Consider the following 20,493-nt stretch of genomic DNA (forward strand, 5'->3'; position numbering starts at 1 on the left):
CGCCTGTTGTGCCAGCTACTTGGGAGGTTGAGGCAAGATAACACTTGAGCCCAGAGTTGGAGGCTGTGAGCTGTGATGTCACGGCACTCTACCAGAGCTTGAGGCTCTGTCTCAAATAAAAAAAAAGTACCAAATGTTATCTCAGAAGCAATTCTGGAAGTAAACACGTGATTACTTCCACCTTGTTCATTGCCTTATCCTCTTCATTCACAATCTAATATAAATGGATTTAGAAATAGCTGGAAAAACACAACTGGGGATCCCTTCTATGTACACGTGGAATCACCACACCATTATACTTAAGGGTTACTGTTATAAACTCACTTTTTAGAATCAAGACACTTTAAAACATTTAAGAACTTACCAATGTTTAATTTTTGAGACAGAATCTCACTGTTGCCCTGAGAGTGACATGGTATAGCTCACAGCAACCTCAAACTCCTGAATTCTAGCGGTTCACCTGCCTAGGCTGCCCAGAGTGCTAGGATTACTAGCGTGAGCCACTGCACTTGGTCTTCTAATTCCTCGTTATTAAAACCCATGTTCCCTAAGCATTACTGCCCCATTCCTTCCCAACTTCACAGCTTTGCAGAGATGTTCCTTCCTACAGGAATGCCCACACCCACATCCCTAAAGATTCAGCTCAAGTACTCTTTGGTTCCAGATGAAATTCTAACTCCCTATGTTTTTTTGTTTTGAGACAGAATCTTTTTTTTTTTTTGGCCGGGGCTAGGTTTGAACCTACCACCTCCAGCATGTGGGACCGGCGCCCTACTCCTTGAGCCACAGGTGCCACCCCTGAGACAGAATCTTTTCCTGTGCCACAGGCACAGTGGTGTGGCATCATCACAGCTCACAGCAACCTCAAACTTGGGCTCAAGAGATCTTCTTGCCACAGCCTTCCAAGTTAACTGGGACTATACGTGCCCTTTACAACACCTAGCTAATTTTTCTGTTTTAGCAAAGATCATTCTTGCTCAGGCTGGTCTTGAAATGCTAAGCTCAAGCAATCCACTGGCCTCAGCCTCCCAAAGTATTAGGATTACAGGCATGAGCCACAGAGCCCAATACAGTTGTTTTAAATATTAATGGAAGCCCCCAATGAACTCATTAGGCAATAATCTTTGAAGTGGCTCTTTCCTCCCCAGCAGTGTGATGAAGGCCCTCCAGGTTCCTCCCTGCTTTGACCTTGCTCAACAGTTCCCCAAGGGCTGGTACCTTGTACAGAACTAGGCCCAACAACTTGGGTAGTACAGGAAAGACTGGGACAAAAGTAATCCACCATAGTTTTTCCCTCTGGTTTTTGTTGAGTTCATATCCTATGGTGAGATGATGAAACTAGATTCATGGAAGGTTCAACAAATGGCACAGAACGACCATATTCATGAGGAACTCATATGGTAATGTTCCAAATTTCCAAACTGATTTCAATTTCTAATCAGCTTGGCCATAAGCTTCTTAAGAGAGGAAGGATCCTAAATAGGAAATGTGCTTTTATTCTGCTGGGTGAGCAAAATCCTTCGGTAAAGTGCTGGGTGATCCCAAGGAACAAAACAGCCATTACACATGAACTTTTTATGCCACAAAAAGAGGTATCACACTGTATCCGGAAATGCAACTTTGATTCAAACACCATGGAATTTTGTCAAGCAAAAATAGTCTTTATTCAAATTTAATGGAAACAGGGGTCACTATACTTTGCAAGACGGGGAAAAATAAAATTAAAAAAAATTCTTTTATTTTCTTTTTTAATATAAAACAATATAATCACAATACCAGAATATGGAACTCTACAGTTTATTTCCTATGGGTTACTGCAGGTATCAATTTTCCTCGACTGTGCTATTCACAACTTTGTTAAGTCCAAAAATATGAAACCAAAGTGGTAGGAAACTTAAGACTTAGCACTTTCACTAAATGGCATACATCAAAGGGCATCAATTCAAGAGCAAAAATGGTTGAACTCACCGTACCTACCTATGTCATCATTCCAGCCTTAGTGCCGTCCAGGGACTGAGCTCTCTGTAGGAAAGGCCAGGCCTGAAAGCCAAGGCGTTTTGGATATTCTACTGTGGGCCATGAGTAAAGGGGGGTTTTCAAAGAGAAACTTTTTTTCAGTCGAGCAGGAAGGCCTGGTGCCAGGAGGCTTTACTGAGAGGAAGCACTTAGATTTAACAATTATAGACACACCATTAGGGGAGTTAAAAATGTACAGCAGTGACATGTTCTACTTCAATCACTTGTGCTACGGCTACCAAACATGTACAAAAGACTTCCTGGGTAGTTCCAGCTGTGGTCGTAGCCAGTTAGGACCTTGAGTGGGACCTAGATCTAGACCGGGAGGCTGATCTGGAAGCAGACCTGGATCGAGACTTGGACCGAGATCGGGTTTTTGAAGCTGACTTTGATCTGGAGCGTGATTCTGACGGAAGGTTTGGTTTCGATTTGGAATTCGATCTTGACCTAGACCGGGTCTCTTGATTGGTGCCAACACTCTCACTCTCCCCTCGGCCTTCCCTCTGGCCAGACTCGGACTTGGTGTGTTCGCGCTCCTTTGACACTGAGCGGGAGGGTGACCGTGACTGCGAGCGGTCGGTGTCTTCCTTCTTCTTCTTTTTGCTGCTGCCTGCCTTGCTGTCTCGCTTGCTGCCCCGCTTCCTGCTCCTCTCGCTCTTGCTGCGGCTGCGACTGCGGCTGCGGCTCTCTTCCCTGCTTCTCTTCCTGCTCTTGCTCTTGTCCTTGCTCTTGCTGCGGCTGCGGCTCCTGCTGCCCCCACGGCTGTGGCTGTGGCTGCGGCTCTTGAGGAGGCCCTTCTCCTGACTCCTGCCCTTCTCCTGGCTCCTGCTCCTGCTCACACTCCCCCGCTTCTCCTCCTCTGCTCTCCGCTCTTGACTCCGGCTCCGACTCTTGCTTTTACTTTTGTGCCTACTAGGACTTCGGCTCTTGGACTTGCCGGTGCTGCTGTTGTTCTGGATCTTCTCTTCAGCCTGGTCTTTGCTCTTGCTGCGACTCTTGCCCAGGCTGCGACTGCGGCTGCGGCTCTTGTTGTCCTTGCTGGGGCTCCTGCTCTTCTCCTTCTTGCTCCGGCCGCGGCTCTGGCTGCGGCTGCGGCTCTTGCTCCGGGAGTGGGAGCCTGACCTGAGGAGACACGGGATGTCATCTGAGCCCTTTGCAACTCTATGCTAATCAGGAGATAAAAGACCAAAGAGGGGGAGTGTGGAACACTGCCCCCAACACAATGCGCAGCTGGCACTGGCTGATGATTGTTTTCTGAACACCCCACAATTCCTCGAGTTGGAAAAGTTGGTGTAAGGGAAGCCTGGTCACACAATTAAAATCGAAGTGAGACAGGATACACACTCAAAAACAGAAGTGCAAAAAACAAAAACAAAACAAAAGAAAGTGAGACAGGGCCCAAGTGCTCCCTGCTGACCTTGTCCAATCACACAAGGAAGACATACCTGGACCGGGATCTGCTCTTAGAATGACTGCTTTTGCTGCTGCCGCTTCGGCTTCTGCTTTTACGGGAATGTCTGCTTCGAGAGCGAGACCTAGGGGGAGAAAAAATTTTTTAATACTAGCTGACAAGAGCTAGCTGATTAGAGTCAACCAAGACAACCTTTCAATCAAAAAATATCCACAGTTGGGGCCAGGAACGGTAGCTCACACCTGTAATCCTAGCACTCTAGGAGGCCAAGGTGGGTGGACTGCTTGAGCTCACAGGTTTGAGACCAGTCCGAGCAAAAGCAAGACCCTATCTCTACTAAAAATAGAAAAACTGAGGCAAGAGGATCACCTGAGCCTGAGTTGGAAGTTGCTGTGAGCTATGACACCACAGCACTCTACCCAGGGCAACAGCTTGAGACCATCTCAAAAACAAAACAAAACAAACTCTAGTATTGCCTGTGTCCAGGCACAAACTCTCTATGTTCCAGCCCTACAGATGCAGTCATCTGTAGGCCTCTCTAGATGGTCACCTGAATCCCTCACCACCTCTGATCCTGAACCCTAACTTTCCCCCACAACCTGTTCCTTTTGCTGGATTCCTTATTTCCACTGATGCCACACACTAGAAACCATGGTCATCCTTGACTCTCTTTCTCCTGTACCCTTCTATACTGATGTGCCTGCCTCCTAATCTCTCCTGGTCTATCCACCTTGGCAGCTGCCTCCCTGGCAAGCCTCATAACACCTCTCCTCTGGCACCACAATAATTCCCTAGGGAGCCTTTCTGGATATACTTTAGTGCTTAACTATCTATGCACCTCTCTGCAACTAGACAGCTGTTTAGAAAGACATTCCAAACTTTAAAAAGCCCAGACTGTAAACTTATTTTCTACCAAAAGCAACAAGGGCTCCAATGGGGAAATAACTGATTTCAGGGTAGGGCAGGAAATGTATAAGATGGGCCTAAGACATCTCATCACGATGGAAAGAGGAACACTTTCAAAGCCTCTGGGCACCACCACCTATGAAAAGCTTTGCTTGTGTTTAAGTTGCATCTTAATCGCATCCCTCCAGACCTAACTTGCAGTTTACAGAAAGCTCAGGATATAAGATACAAGTTTAATGATATTAATAAATAAATACAGCATGTGAGAGAGCATTATAAAAGCTAAGAAAAATAAATGTCATGAGGCAATGAGAGGGGATTGCTACAGACTGAAGAGACCCAAACCCCTCTCACAGTATGTGACTTGAATTAGATCCTTGGTGTGAAAAAATAACTATATAAAGATATCCATAGAGCAACTGAGGAATATATAAATATGGCCTACACATTAGGTGATTTGATGGAATTACTGTAAATGTTGTTAGCCATGAAAAAAGAACTGTGTTGGCCCAGGGTTGGCTCACACTCGTAATCCTAGCACTCTGGGAGGCTGAAGTGGGTGGATCATTTGAGCTCAGGAGTTTGAGACCAGCCTAAGTGACAGCAAGATCCAATCTCTACTAAAAATAGAAAAATTAGCTGGGTGTTGTGGCCCACGCCTATAGACCCAGCTACTGGGGAGGCTGAGGCAAGAGGATTGTTTAAGCCCATGAAACTGAGGTTGCTGTGAGCTATGATGACACAATAGCACTCTACCCAGGGCAACAGAGTGAGATTCTGTCTCCATAAGAAAAAAAAAAATTAGATATACATATGAAGTAGTTACAGGTGGAAGGACAGGATAGCTAGACTTGCTTTAAAATAATGTAGCAGGATGTGATGAAACAATTAGAAAAATAAAAATTATTGAAGCTGGAAGGGTGACAAGCATAATGGGATCCAGAGTTTAGAAACTGATTTTTTCTAATGCTTTTTTGTATGTTGGAAAATTTCTGTAGTAACAAATTAAAAACAAAGCAACAAAATCCTGAAAAACTTGGCTCGGTGCCTATGGCTCAAGTGGCTAAAGTGCCAGCCATATACACCTGAGCTGGCGGGTTCAATTACAGCCCAGGCCCACCAAACAAGAATGGTGGCTGCAACCAAAAAATAGCCAGGTGTTGTGGCAGGTGCCTGTAGTCCCAGCTACTTGGGAGGCTGAGGCAAGAGGCAAGAGAATCCGCTTGAGCCCAGGAGTTGGAGGTTGCTGTGAGCTGTGATGCCATAGCACTACTTAGGGCGACAGCTTGAGGCTCTGTCTCAAACAAAACAAAAACAAATAAACAAACAAAAAAACAAGAAGAACAACAACAAAAAAAAACCTCTGAAAACTTAAGAGTCTCCAACAACTTCTCTGTATTCTTCTATTCTTGCCCTGGCCCAACGCTCAGACTGATCTGGTCCTTCTCTGCCTTATCTCAAGCCACTGTCCTGTTCCTTTCCTGTATTAGCCTTTCTACTCTGGGAAACTCTCTCCTACCTCCAAGGCCTTCAAAAATGCCCTTTTCTGCTAAAAGGGCTTCTCTCTCTGTCCACCCTCTGACTTATCCTTTAGCGTTCAGCTTCTGCAACATGTCCTTAGGGAAGCCATTGCTAATTCCCCAGACCGGTGCTATCTGCGTTCCCTTCAACATGCTTTGCCCAGTACCTGGCCTGTTTGCAGAGCTGCTGCAAACAAGACCAAGTTATGAGTCCTGAGTAGGTAGCATATCTGGGAGAGTAACTAAGGGACCAGTGGCCATAGAAGCCCCCAATCAGGGTACGAGCTGCAGGTCGAAAGAAGAAATATGAAAGAAAGCCACTGATTCCTACCTCAGAGCAAGGACTTTACTTTTATTTGTAATCATGACATAATAGTCCAGGAGTTCTACAAATAAATGTTCAGTTCAAAGTTGAGTTATTGAACCAGATGGATTCTTGTTACTGAGAACTCAACAGCGAACATAAATGAATCACCTCTAATGAATGCAGGGTGAGCTCCAACCCATAAAAGACCATCAACGATACCTTGAATGGCTCCGGCTCCTGGAGTAGGATCGGCGTCGTCTGGAACCTGGCTTGTCTTCAACTAATCTGATTTTTCTGCCGTTGACTTCAGTTCCATCCAACTTTTCCAAAGCTCTTTTCATATCAGAATAAGATACAAATTCAATCACCCCTTCATTTTTGCGTCCCTTGTGAGCATCTGCATAAGTCACTTCTCCTGCCTGACGCATATAATCCTAAAGAAAAAAAAAAGTCCCTGAATATATCACGGCACATTTTGCTAAAGTATCTAAAACAATCATCCTAAAGACAGCTTTTCTTTTTAAGAAATGTCAGCTTTTCTCAGAATAAAACTTATTCTTATATATTTCCATCAACCTACCATTTAATGAGGTTCTTTAATGCACCAGGCATTAGGTAGGTGTTAGAGACAATATTAAATTGTTCTTTTAAATAATGTTTGTGTAAATATAAAACTTTACCCCCCCACCCACAGAATAGGAAAAGTAGTATATAAATCCCTAGAAAGAAGGTTCACTTTGGCTGCACAATTGGACTCCGCTCCCACTGTTGCCTGAGGTTCTATCATTTCCTGAATTTTATAGTGGCAATTTGTTTATTTATTTAATTTTTTTTTTAAAGAGATAGGGGCCTCCCTTTGTCACCCAGGCTGCAGTACTGCAGTGCAATCACGGTTCACTGTAGCCTTAACTCCTGGGCTCAAACCTTAGCCTAAATTTTTTGTTTATAGAAACTCACGCATCAACTGGATATGGAAGTGCATGCCTATAGTCCCAGGTGCTTGGGTGGCTGAGGCAGGAGGATCCCTTGAACCCGTTAAGTTATAGGCAACAGTGAACTAGGATAGCAGCTCTACATTCTTGCACTCCAGTAGCCCAGACAACAGAGCCAAGACCTTGTCTACTTGGTCCCCCAAGGTACAACTACTGATAAGGTATCTAAAGTAAAATGTAAACAACTCCGTAAAAGAATTATGAAATTGGCCTCCACAATTTAAAATTGTTGTTACATTATTTCTTAAAAACAACTGTCTAGCTTTTGTGTACATATCCCTTCACCGTTATGAGCCTCCTTCCTCATTACTTTTGAGGACTTCATATGATCCAAGGAGCAAATACAAATAATGTGCTGGATAAATGGCAATGTGACACACAAATAAGAGGAGATATGGTAAATGTTTGAAAAAGTAATAAAATTTGGATAAAATTTGGGCTTACTGGTAATTCTCCCACATTTCTTTCTTTCTTTTTTTTTTTTTGTAGAGACAGAGTCTCACTTTATGGCCCTCGGTAGAGTGCCGTGACCTCACACAGCTCACAGCAACCTCCAGCTCCTGGGCTTAAGCGATTCTCTTGCCTCAGCCTCCCGAGTAGCTGGGACTACAGGCTCCCACATCTCTTTATATATAATATGTATTCTATAGATTATTTATAGAATGAATATATGAATATTTAACAGTTCATTTTTATATACTACTTTGCTGTCCATATTTTATAAAATCACACTGAACACACGCCACTTTATATTATTTGTTTACTGCATCACAACCATGCTTACATATCTTTTTTTTTTTTTTTTTTTTTGAGAAAAGAGTCTCACTATGTCACCCTGGATAGAGTGCTATAGTGTCACAGCTCACAGCAACCTCCAACTCTTGGGCTTCACCGGTTTTCTTGCCTCAGCCTCCCAAGTAGCTGGGACTACAGGTGCCCGCCACAACGCCCAGCTATTTTTTTTGGCTGTAGTTGTCACTGTTTGGAGGGCCCAGACTGGATTCCAACCAGCCAGCTCTGGAATATGTGGCTGGTGCCCTGGCCACTTCAGCTACAGGCGCCGAGCCCATGCTTACATATCTTAACTTACACAATCTTCATAAATAGTGTGCCTAGTCTTTTTTCTGAGGATTCATCAAACGTTGAGTTTTTTTAGTTATATGAGGTCTTCTGCCATTATTCACAATCCAGCAAAGAACATCTCTGTATAAAAATGTCTTTATTTATTTGAATTATTTGCAGGAATAGGAGTTCTGGGTAAAAGGCAGTGAAATATCCAAATTGGGATACATGTAAGAGTGAATGAGAATGCTATTCATGGGTCAAGACTGGGACTGCCCTGGAAAACTAAGACATACGCTAACTCTGGTAAAAGGGCTTCAAGAATGCCGCTTTTTATACTGCCATATTTTCTTTTTCTTTTTTTTTTTGTAGAGACAGAGTCTCACTTTATGGCCCTCGGTAGAGTGCCGTGGCCTCACACAGCTCACAGCAACCTCCAACTCCTGGGCTTAAGCGATTCTCCTGCCTCAGCCTCCCGAGTAGCTGGGACTACAGGCGCCTGCCACAATGCCCGGCTATTTTTTGGTTGCAGTTTGGCCGGGGCCGGGTTTGAACCCACCACCCTCGGTATATGGGGCCAGCGCCCTACCGACTGAGCCACAGGTGCCGCCTCTATACTGCCATATTTTCAATTACTAATCACAGCAGTTAACATATTAAACGTTTATTGTATAATAGGTATGTTTTACATTAATTTAGTCATAGAGACAACCATGAGGTAGATCCAACAATCACCATCATTTTATACACTACCAATTCTCCATGCCACCAAATTATACTACATAATTTTTATCTCAATGCCGTCATCTCTAGGCATTATCAATTTACATATTAAAAAAAATAACAATACTGGCTGGGTACAGTGGCTGTTACTCTGGGAGGCTGAGGTGGGTAGACTGTTTGAGTTCATGAGATTGAGACTAGCCTGAGCAAGAGCAAGACCCCATCTCTACTAAAAATAAAAAAACTAGCTGGGCATTGTGACGGGTGCCTATAGTCCCAACTACTTGGAGGCTGAGGCAAGAGGATTGCTCAAGCCCAAAAGTTTGAGGTTACCGTGAGTTACGATGCCACACCACTCTACCCAGAGCGAGAGTAAGACTCTGTATAAAAACAAAACAAAACAAAAAAACCAGTATCACCTTTTCTTCTTCTTTTTTTTGACTCGCTCTGTCAACCTCAGTAGAGTGCTGTGGTGTCATAGCTCACCTCGACCTCAAACTCTTGGGCTTAAGCAATTCTCTTGCCTTAGCCTCCCCAGCAGCTGGGACTACAACAATGCCCAGCTTGGTGCCTGTGGCTCAAAGGAGTAGGGCACCGGCTCCATATGCCAGACGTGGTAGGTTCAGCTAAAAACTGCAAAACAAACAAACAACAACAAACCCCCCCCGCCCCCCAAAAAAGCCCAGCTATTTTTAGAGATGGGATCTTACTCTTGGCTCAGGCTGGTCTTGAACCTGGGAGCTCAAGCAATCCACTTGCCTCAGCCTCCTGAGTGCTAGAATTACAGGCGTGAACCACCGTGCCTAGCCCCAATATCACTTAAATTTATTTTTGCATTTCCTTGATTAGTATTTATTGTGCCAGGAACTGTTCTTGGCTTTTAATATAAAAATTCACTCAACTTTTTCTATAACCCTAGGTAGAAATTAAAACAACCCCATTGTATTTTGAGAAATATGAGGCGCAAGATGTAAGTGACTTGCTTACATCTTACAAGTCTAACTGAGAAGCAGCAGAGCAGGGATTCAATCCAGGCAAGTGGGTTCCAGAGCTAGGAAATCTGCTCTATTACTTTCATTTTCTGAGAGTGAAACTGCCCCAAGGTACGGATGTATAAAGTCAACTAAGAATGTTGATAGGCTCCATTTAAACCCCCAAATTAAAAACTTTTCTAAGAAATTAATTTCATACTAAATTTAGTGATACCGCATGAAGAGCTGATTGATATTTTTTACTCAGTCTTCCAGTTTCTACACACAATGTGCAATCTCTAATGCTCAGAATACTGGAGTCATTCCTTCAGCTAGTACAACCTTGCTGGGAGACCTTCAGTAAAGCTCTTGTTGTAATGCTGACAACTAGAACAATGCACTAGAAAAAACACCAGACTGGAAGTCAGGAGTCCTGGCCCCAGCTTGTATGCTAAAACCAACTGTGTGAGTGAATTTTTTTTGAATTTCATTTTAAGGTTGCTGGGAGCAAATTTCGAAAAGAAAAATAAGGGGTGGGGGCAAGATAGAAAATGCTTTTAAGTTAAAACTACAAGAGTAAAATTGCTAATTATTCTTTTTTTAGCATATAAATTATTATTTTATATAATGTATAGCACAAAACAATTTTTTTTTTTTTTGGTAGAGACAGAGTTTCACTTTATGGCCTTTGGTAGAGTGCCGTGGCATCACACAGCTCACAGCAACCTCCAACTCCTGGGCTTAAGCCATTCTCTTGCCTCAGCCTCCCAAGTAGCTGGGACTACAGGCGCCCACCACAACACCTGGCTATTTTTTTGTTGCAGTTCGGCCGGGGTTGGGATTGAACCCGCCACCCTCGATATATGGGGCCGCCTTAGCACAAAGCATTTTTTAAAAAATAATTTGTATGCCTATGTTGTCTTTTTTTTTTTTTTTTAGAGACAGAGTCTCTCTCACTTTATCACCCTCAGTAGAGTGACTTGACATCCCAGCTCACAGCAACCTCCAACTCCTGGGTTTAGGCGATTCTCTTGCCTCAGCCTCCAGAGTAGCTGGGACTACAGGCACCTGCCACAATGCCAGGCTAATTTTTTTTGTTGCAGTTTGGCCGGGGCTGGGTTTGAACCCACCACCCTTGGTGTATGGGGTCAGAGCCCTACTCACTGAGCCACAGGTGCCGCCCGTATGTTGCCTTTTAAAATTAATTTTTTTTTTATTGTTTAGGATTCATTGAGGGTACAAAAGAATTAGGTTACACTCATTGTATTTTTTAAGTCCCTCTTATACTCGTGTCCCATCCCCAAGAAGTGTGCCATACACCTTGATCCCCCATCCCCTCCCTCTTCCTGGCTACCTCATTCCCCTACCCCACTGCTAATTATTCTTAATGATGGGTCAACAAAAGAATAACAAGGTACAAAAACTGACATTCTTTTCATCTGTCCTAAGACCATCCAGGTTGTGATACTATAGTAAACTTTGTTTCCCTAGTGAGATTAAAAACGAACACTGTTCTCAAAAAATGAGCTGGAGTACACTGGATGGTAAACACAGACCTGGACTTTAATCCTTTGACACCAAAAATTCAAGAGACAATATTCCGTGAAAAACAAACCTTATGAAGGAACATAGGTCTGATTGTCAGTTTCATCAATGAGGGTCCACCCTGGCAGCTGACATAAATTTGCATGTTACAGCTAATGCTGAAGGAAATTTTGGTGGTTCCAACCTTCTCCTGGTGAAAAACAACACTGGCATCTTCATTTAACACCCTCTATAGAGGAAAATTTCGTATGACATAGATTTGTCCTTAGATTGATGGTCCCATGATGTACGGTAGGAGTGAAATTCTCAGGTATTTTATACTCCTATGCTTTTGGGCTTAAAAGATTCTCTCGCCTCAGTGTCCAAGTAGTTGGGACTACAGGTGCCCGCCACAACACCTGGTTATATTTTTGTTGCAGTTTTCATTGTTGTTTAGTTGGCCCGGGCCAGGTTTGAACCTGCTAGCCTTGGTGCATGTGGGTGGCGCTATAACCACTGTGCTATGGGTGCTGAGCTGAGCCTATGGAACCTTTAATTGGAGAGTTTCTAAATGTTTTATGAAGGCTTTCAAGTATATATCACCACTATATTTTATGTATGTCTGAGCCTTCAAAGATTTACCTGTCTCTCAACCTAAGTTCTGCCCAATCTTAGCCCAGAAAGTTAATGGGAGTCCAAACCTTTAGGTCTTGCCAGCTGCACCGACTTGACAAATTCTCCACAATAAGTCTGTACTCTGTGCGGGTAGGAGGGCCATATTTATCTCGGCCACTTCTTCTATAACCATATCCACCTTTGGAAGGTTCAAATATGTAAGATTACTTCAGTGGAGGAAAAGGAAAAGATGACATAGCACATATCCCCCTTAAATATATCATTTATCCCCACCCAAACAATAGCTTAACTCTATTTAATAATATTTTAACTCTATTCCCACCCTTAATTCTAAACTAGATTTTTAAAAAGGCAATCAGTTAAACATTAAAATTTAATTTAATTTACAAAGTTGTAAGTATATATATCATTAATATTTATATTTAAGATTAACATGCATAAATTAAAAACTATTAATAATTCGGAAATAAGTAACCAAATTATTAAGTCAGTTACTGGTGTTACTCACAGTGATTAAAGTTTTTGTGAATATTTTATATGAAAAAAACAAAAAACAAAAAAAAAAAAAAAGATTTTCAGGCACCTATTTCAGTTTAATCTCATCTGTGTCTAACCCTTGGGATCCTCACCACCCAGGTCTAATGGGAAAAGGTTGCGGTCGTCACATGGCTTCCTGTTTTTGGTCAGCCAAGGGCCACAATGGTTCAAAGAGCCACGCATGGAAAGGTAACCCAAGGTCAGCAAATGGAACAGGCAGTCATCTTAGCCTCAAAGGATTCTTTTAATTAAAACATTGAGGTCTTTGTTAAATCTATGTTAAACAATTGCATTACAGAGAAAAAAACAACACAAACAACACACATCATTAAACATATTTATAAAGTATTAAAACAAGAAATTTGTCATTAATTTAATTAAAATTAAATATTATCAAAGATGTTTATTTGCAATTCTACATTAAAAAGATACACAATTTATAAACAAATGGCTTAAATATCAATACATTTAAATGTAACAATTAATTATTTAAAAATTAGCATTTAATAATTAAACCATGTCATTGATACAAATATTCCCCTCAAATGCTTACTGCGTCCAGAACCGTAACTGCCATCTCGACGTGGGCCGCGGGCATGCTCAACAATTACTCGCTCACCACAAAGGTCTTTACCATTCAGTTCATAAACTGCATCATCTGCATCACGCAGATCATCAAACTCCACAAAACCATATCTAGAAGAGAGCAAACAAAATCCTGGTTGGCACCATTTTGACATCCAGCTTCACTAACATTAAAGAGAAAACAATGAGGTTCATGCTTAGCAAAGGTTAGGTGGGTTTTGCAAAACTAAGGATCAGCTTTCTCTTTTTAGCTGAAACCACTTTGCTTTGTGCCAACAGGCACTGGATGAAGAAGGGAGACTTCTCAAGGCAGACTCCTAGATTTCTAGAAGGAGGCTGGCTAGATATTCAGAGAACACTTCGGTTGTTCCCCAAGAACATTAAGACCTTCGTTAAGGCACTGTGTATTGTTAAATCATGTTAAAAATAACATGTAAAAATAACTATGTAAAAATCATGCTATCTTAAATCTCCTCTATAAAAGGAAAAAAAAAAAAGTAGAGTTTTTGTTCCTCTACCTAAACAAATCAGTCACAAGCGAATTAACTGTTCTAGCAATTATCAGTGAAAAAAAAAATTAGAGCTATTTACTTCTCTATGAGAGTCCAAATTCATTTCCAGACAGGCTAGAATTCTCTAAAATCTATATACAATAAGGCAAATTTCTTTACATGGCATTACTAGGAATTTCCAAGCAAAGAGGTCTGGTGGTTTAATCATATCCCAAAGAAAACAACCCCCTCATTCTTTTAATGACTATTAAAAGAGCACAATTTATAAAACCAAAGCACAAAATTTGCAAGATTAAGCAAATGCCCTGAAAACTGTTATCAAGAGACAGTTTGGCTAACAGCTATGAAAAGTCTAGCTCTGCGATCACTGCCTATATTTAAAAACCAAAACCATCTTACTGGTCATATTTAATTACAAAGCAAAGTTATAAGCAATTTCTTTAAACTTTAACCAGGCTGTGTACAAAGGCAAACACTGATTAGTGTTTTCTACATTTAAACATACTGACACTAAAACAGCATGTAAGACTTGACAGAGGTTCATCTAGTCTGCAGATAAAAAATGATTCCAGCTGCTTTAGCATGTAATGCTGTACTCAGCGACATGCTAAAAAAGTGACAAGTCAGAATTCAATTTTTCCCTTACTGAAGAGTTCCTTTTCTGCAAGAATCTCTTAAGGTGACAATGTGCTAGGTTATAACATGTAGGTAACAACTTTGGAGGATTCTTTATGCTGAAATGTCCGAGTGGGGTTGACTCTAAACTCCATTTAAAAAATGTGACACAGACACACTCAGTTATTTAATGGAAAGTGTTTTACACAATTTACACAATTCAGAAGCCACCTGGCTCAATTTATGGATCGTGAAGTCTTTAAAAAAAACATGGTTTCATGCTCAGGCTGAAATTGCGGACAGGTTTAAAAAGAATGACTTTGAACATGCTCGAAAGTGTTTTATTGTCACATGAAAAGCCGAATCTGACTATTTTCTACTTTTTTTTTTTGTAGAGACAGAGTCTCACTTTATGGCCCTCGGTAGAGTGCCGTGGCCTCACACAGCTCACAGCAACCTCCAACTCCTGGGCTGAAGTGATTCTCCTGCCTCAGCCTCCCGAGTAGCTGGGACTACAGGTGCCCGCCACAACGCCCGGCTATTTTTTAGTTGCAGTTTGGCCGGGGCTGGGTTTGAACTTGTCACCCTCGGTATATGGGGCCGGCGCCCTACCGACTGAGCCACAGGCACCGCCCTTTCTACTTGTTTTAACCCTTAATAAATAAAAGAGTTTAAAAAGTGTGCCTTCCTTAATTTGGTTGTCCAAACGAGCTGAGTCTGCTTTGCTCACAGCACCACTGCTCTTGGCACCACGTAAGAGCCTGAATCCAAGCAAAGAAGGAGGGATGTTTGGCATGGTCATTGACAGTAATGACCCCCACTTCCTTAAGAGTCACCTACTGGCTTAGCACTGTTCAATGACCAGAATTGATCTAGTCTGATCTCAGAAGGACAACACTGAGTACTGAGAATTAAAGAAAAAACAGGAAGATGCCAACTGTTTTCTTTAAAATAGTTAAGTTTACAACTACTGGGGGGGGAGGGTGTCACAGAATGCAAGACCCTAAGCTCTGCAGGTCAACTGAGATATAAATCCCAGTGACTGCTGATGGTAAGAGATGCTTCTGTCAGACTCACATGGGAATACGTTCTCCATACTCTAATCATCCTGTTAGTGTTCATTCTGTTCCAAAGCTTATAAGCAGAACTTACCCTGACCTTTCAGGGAAAGCAATCATGACCTGTTCAACGGAGGCATAATAATTTAAAAATAAAATTAATGCTCAGACTGACTAATCTTTCTCTGCAACTGACACTGAAATAAGCCACACCTGGCCAATCAACTCTTCCCTGAGTTGTAGGGACAATCTGTGATGTTACAGAAAAATGACCCCTATGATCCTTCCCTAATACTTACTTCTAGAAAGTTCCAATAAGTAGGTCACTTAGTAGTCATATTTTTGGAGTATTCAAGTCACTTATTAAGTTAGTAGACGTAAGATCAAATTTATTTTACACGAAAATCTTGGTTACTCTTCTGTGAAAAGCCACAAAACCTATTTGAAACATTTTCATGTCAAAGTCCAGTTCAAGGATCAAATCAGGTGTCTGCCATTTCTCTCTGCCACTGACGTGCTAGGGTGGTGGGATGTGGTCTGGGGGCAGTTTGGAAGATCAAAACAAATATCCTCCCATACAACAACCCATACCTGATAGACTCCTGTTCTGAATGTAAAGCAAAGACCAGAATAGTGTGGTTGGTTGTTTTTACCAAATTACTGTTTATTTAGATATGATTTAATTGAAAGATAACTATTTCATTCAGTAAGTAATGGGTCCCCCAAATAAGGCAGGAAGACTAGCTAATAACAATAAAACGTTACCTAACACTGACTTAATACTCTCTATATACTAGGCAACGATACCTCGTTTAATATTCAAAGTACCAGAGAGCCAGGTGCTATTATCTCCTTTACAGATGAAGAAACTAAGGTATAGAGTTTTTAGAGGTTTTTTTTTTGCAGAACTTACAAAAAATAAAAAATGAATAAAAAGCAGAGCTGGCATAAAAGCCTATGGCTGGATACCAGAGCTAAACTCATGTAACTATGAAGAATGGAGCAAGAACTGGCCTAGCTTCTTGTCCTGGTTCTCCTATAAACCAATTCTGAATAGTGTATTTAAATCATTTTATTTCTAAGGGTCTTTGTTTATTCATGAAATGAGGTAGCTGTACTAAATATCTCTAAGGTTTTTTAGGAACATCAAAAATACAATACATAAAATTAGTACTCCTTTGGCTGAACAATAGGTCATTTAAACTCTAAAATTTGGCATGTCTGGAATAAGATGGCACCACCAGAGGTATGCGAGAGCAACAGATGAACAGGCTCAAACTTAATTTTCAACATCTATAATACCTTTTAATACTATGTATGTTCCCAATTTTAGGTTTACTTAAACATTTTAACTATCCCCTAGTTAAATTTAGTGCTTTCAACAAAGTAAAGTTCTTCCTGGTAACCAACATTGAGGAGTCTTTAAAATCAATCTAAATATTTCCTTTGTGCTTTGCAGTAAGTAACATGAAATCAATCTCTTATTTCACCAAATATTCCCCTTTGACAAAGTAAGCATGGATATAAAATACACACATGCATGTGTACACACCACTCTATTTATGCATGAGTGTGTATATGCTGTGTATAAACATCTCTGGAGTAACCTGTGACAGCCTCACGAAACATGACCCGACAGATAAATTTCTCTAACTGCAGATACCCTTCTGCTCTACTAAAAACAAAGAACATCTTTCAGTAATTCTAATACGACAGTGAAGAGAATGAGGAATTCAGGAGGAATCTAAGACAAATTTTAAAAACCCATCCATAGCAGGGACTGACAAAAACACAAAGTGCTCTCCAATAGACCTCATCTTATTCTCAGATGCTCCAGCTTTTCATCATCTACCTGATGTATATGAAAGAATAAAAAGTGTGGCCTTACTATTCAATATACAATACTCTTGAATTAAGAACCGCCCCCCACCCAAACTCCTTTCTTCAACGTTTCTCTCCTACAGGTTGAGTATTCTTATTCTGAAAATCTAAAATCTGAAACTTTTTGAGCACCAACAAAGGATGCTCAAAGGAAATGCTCACTGGAGCATTTTAAACTTCTGGATTAGGGCTGACTGATTGCTAAGTATAACGCAAATACTCCCAAATCCCAAACACTCCTGGTCCCAAGCATTTCAGATAAGGGTTACTCAACTCGTATTAACTTTCCCAAACTGTTTTCTTCTGGCCACCTCCTATCCTGACAGATTGAGTCAAAAGAATAAGGGGAAGTTGCTATTATTTTCCCTCTAAAAAATTAGGCACCATGATATTTACTAAGGATAGACAGGTATCTGAATACCACAAACAAAAGCCACATTGACTCACACAGGCTGTTCTAAACTTTCATTCTCATCAATGCTGTCGTCTTCCTCATTCAACAGGTAATTAGTGTACTGCTCAGGCTATCTGCCAGAACTCTGAAAAGGTAAAACTGGAATGATGTTTTTCGAACCTAAGGTATGCCAACACTACTATTACTTTTTTTTTTTTTTTGAGAAAGAGTCTCACTTTGTCACCTGGGCTAGCATGTAGTGGTATCACCATAGCTCACTGTAACTGCAAACTCCTGGGCTTAAGCAATCCTGCCTCAGCCTCCTCAGTAGCTAGGACTGCAGGAGCACACCACTATGCCTGCCTTAATTTTTTTATTAAAGACTTCAATTTTGACTTTCTTTTTTTTTTTTTTTTTTGAGACAAGAGTCACTCTGTCACCTTGGGGTTGAGTGCCATGGTGTCATCACATTTCACAGCAACCTCAAACTCCTGGGGGTTCAAGTGATTTTCCTACCTCAGCCTCTCAAGTAGTTGGGACGATAGGTGCACAACACCTGGCTAGTTTTTCTAATTTTAGTAGAGACGGGGTTTTGCTCTTGCTGAGGTTGGTCTCAAACTCCTGAGCTCAAGCAATCTACCCACCATGGCCTCACAGAGTGCTAGGATTACAGGCATGAGCCACTGCGCCGGGCCCAATTTTATAAATGTTAACCATACTTCTTTATCTAAGAATTATCTGAATTAATACTGTTACTAAAATAGACTTTCTGTGATCCTAACCTATACCAACGGTCCCAAACACCACTATGCCCACCCTTGTCTCTGTATTTTCTAATAAAGAGGATGTAGAATTATCTTGCTCTTTTCAGAATGGCTTAGCCTAGTAACCTATCTTCCAAACAACTTCACTAAACAGGGAGGCTGGAGAAAAAGTCCTCTCTGAAAAATGATGTGTATGACCCGCTTTAGGAATAAGCTGATCAGTGGTGAACTGGGCAGGGCATGACTAGTGGCTGCTCAGTACCATAAACTATTGGGGAGTGGATACGAGGAGCAAGGGAAAGCAAGCCTCCATGCGTGTGACCACAGTCACCCACCAACACTGCTTACCGAAGGACATGCCTTGGATGATCTCTCTATAAGAAAAATGTGCCCCTTTCCACGGTGGATCTCTGCTCACCTTTGTCCTAAAACTGTGCCACATGCTTTTCTTTGTATGTGGACATGACAGTCCTCAGCCAACCATCAGCAGGATGTGAGTTTTGTTTTCCCAATGTGGTGAGCCATTCCCACATTCACTCATTTCCTTGTAAGAACCGAACCTCTCCATGGCTGGTCAGGATTAGGGATGTTGCTGTAGCCAAGGAAAAATTTTCATCTGTTGAAGTTAACCCATGGGGTGGCTTGAGCCCTCAATCTAGAGTCAGTAGCACTGTACTTTAAGGGCACAGCCCTTAAATCTACCCTGAAAGAAATGGCATTCAGTGAACAGGAATCAAACAGCTTTCTTTTAAAGCACTCAGTGTTGGTCCCATGCTTCAGCCAACTTGGTCTTAGGAGGTGAAAAGAGTTAGGACACATGGACAGGACAGTAATAAAAATCAGTAATTCTTGCTGTCTGCATAAAGTGCTTGGAAAACTACAGAAAGACATTTCTGCAACCAACTCTAGTGCTCAGATAAGGCCAACTCAGAGAAAAAACTTGTGAATGAGAACAGTGTAACTGCCCCAATTCCAAAGGTGTGCAACATTCCAGGGAACCAGCAGTTAGGCCCTCACAATAGAATTAACCAGTGTCACATTTACTGCTTGGGATTAGTGATTATGGTTGCAATTTGATTTTTCCAGTAATTTGGGGGTTGTTTATAACCCCCAAATAGAAGCTGCTACCACGAGGTAGGTTCCTAAGATCCTTTCCTATCCTGAGACGGGAAGGAGGCTGCTTTGGGCATTCTGGCCTCCCTGACTTTCAGTCTCAGAGGAGGGAGGGCCATCAAGGCCACCCAGAAAGGGTGGATGACTTACCCGTGCTCACTGAGTGGCAGAGCTGGGGTGCGACTTCAGGGCTCACCATTACCCAGTCTGGGGCTCTTTTGACGTCGGCAAACTGGCAGTTCCTGCACACCAAGAGCTCTTTGATTAGAGCTAGTGTGGATTCCTGGTCTGCAAACGTTGGCCACAGCTCAGTCTGCACTTGATCTTTCCCCACCTTCAAAGAAGAAAACCTACCTCATGATTTCTCTCTTCCGGATCCCCTGACCATTCATTTCCAACAACCTTGCAATCATTTTTAACAACTTATCCCTGGTTGCCCACTGGGTTTACTACCAAGTTCTATAGTTTCCTCATTTTGCTGGGCCTTCAGGACTGTTTCTACCTTTTTGATTGATTTACATAATTCCGGGTAGAGCTATTTTTAGTCAACTTGTCTCTTCATTGTAGCAGGGAAAGTCAGTTCATTCTTTTGCTTGGAGGTTTATAATGACTTCTAAATATCTTTGTTTGTGTCATTCTCTAACCAGGAACATCCTGACTGCACAAGTTGAAGCACAGCAATCTTCTTCCACATACCTCTTTCACAAAGCCCCAGAAACCCTCCTGAGTCCAATTATTTTAGCACTTTCTTTAGCTTTAGCACTTCTATTCGATTTTATATTTTACATGGTGATTGTTTTTGTGGCTTTTAAAGCCTTGTTTGTTTCTTTGTGCTTATTTTCTCATTAGATTATGAACTCTTTAATAACAACAAAGGCTAGTATGTCTGTTGTGTATTTATCACAGTGCCTGGTACATAATAAATAATTTATCCATAACATTTCATTCATTCCTCATGACTGAAAC

General features: G+C 41.6%; 1 protein-coding gene across 1 annotated transcript in view; it reads right to left on the reverse strand.

The window, feature by feature from the left end:
• Positions 1–1,640: 1,640 nt before the first annotated feature.
• Positions 1,641–20,493, reverse strand: part of SRSF4 (serine and arginine rich splicing factor 4) — a 29,846-nt gene continuing 10,993 nt past the window's right edge. The window contains exons 2-6 of the mRNA XM_053576620.1: positions 13,159–13,301; positions 12,134–12,246; positions 6,380–6,594; positions 3,462–3,551; positions 1,641–3,138 (exon numbers count right to left, since the gene is read on the reverse strand). Of these exons, the coding sequence (XP_053432595.1) occupies positions 2,307–3,138; positions 3,462–3,551; positions 6,380–6,594; positions 12,134–12,246; positions 13,159–13,301 (1,393 nt within the window). The 3' untranslated portion in view covers positions 1,641–2,306. The remainder of the gene's footprint in view (positions 3,139–3,461; positions 3,552–6,379; positions 6,595–12,133; positions 12,247–13,158; positions 13,302–20,493) is intronic.

This window comes from Nycticebus coucang, chromosome 22, assembly GCF_027406575.1.
Source record: "Nycticebus coucang isolate mNycCou1 chromosome 22, mNycCou1.pri, whole genome shotgun sequence".
NCBI classification, from domain to species: Eukaryota; Metazoa; Chordata; class Mammalia; order Primates; family Lorisidae; genus Nycticebus; species Nycticebus coucang.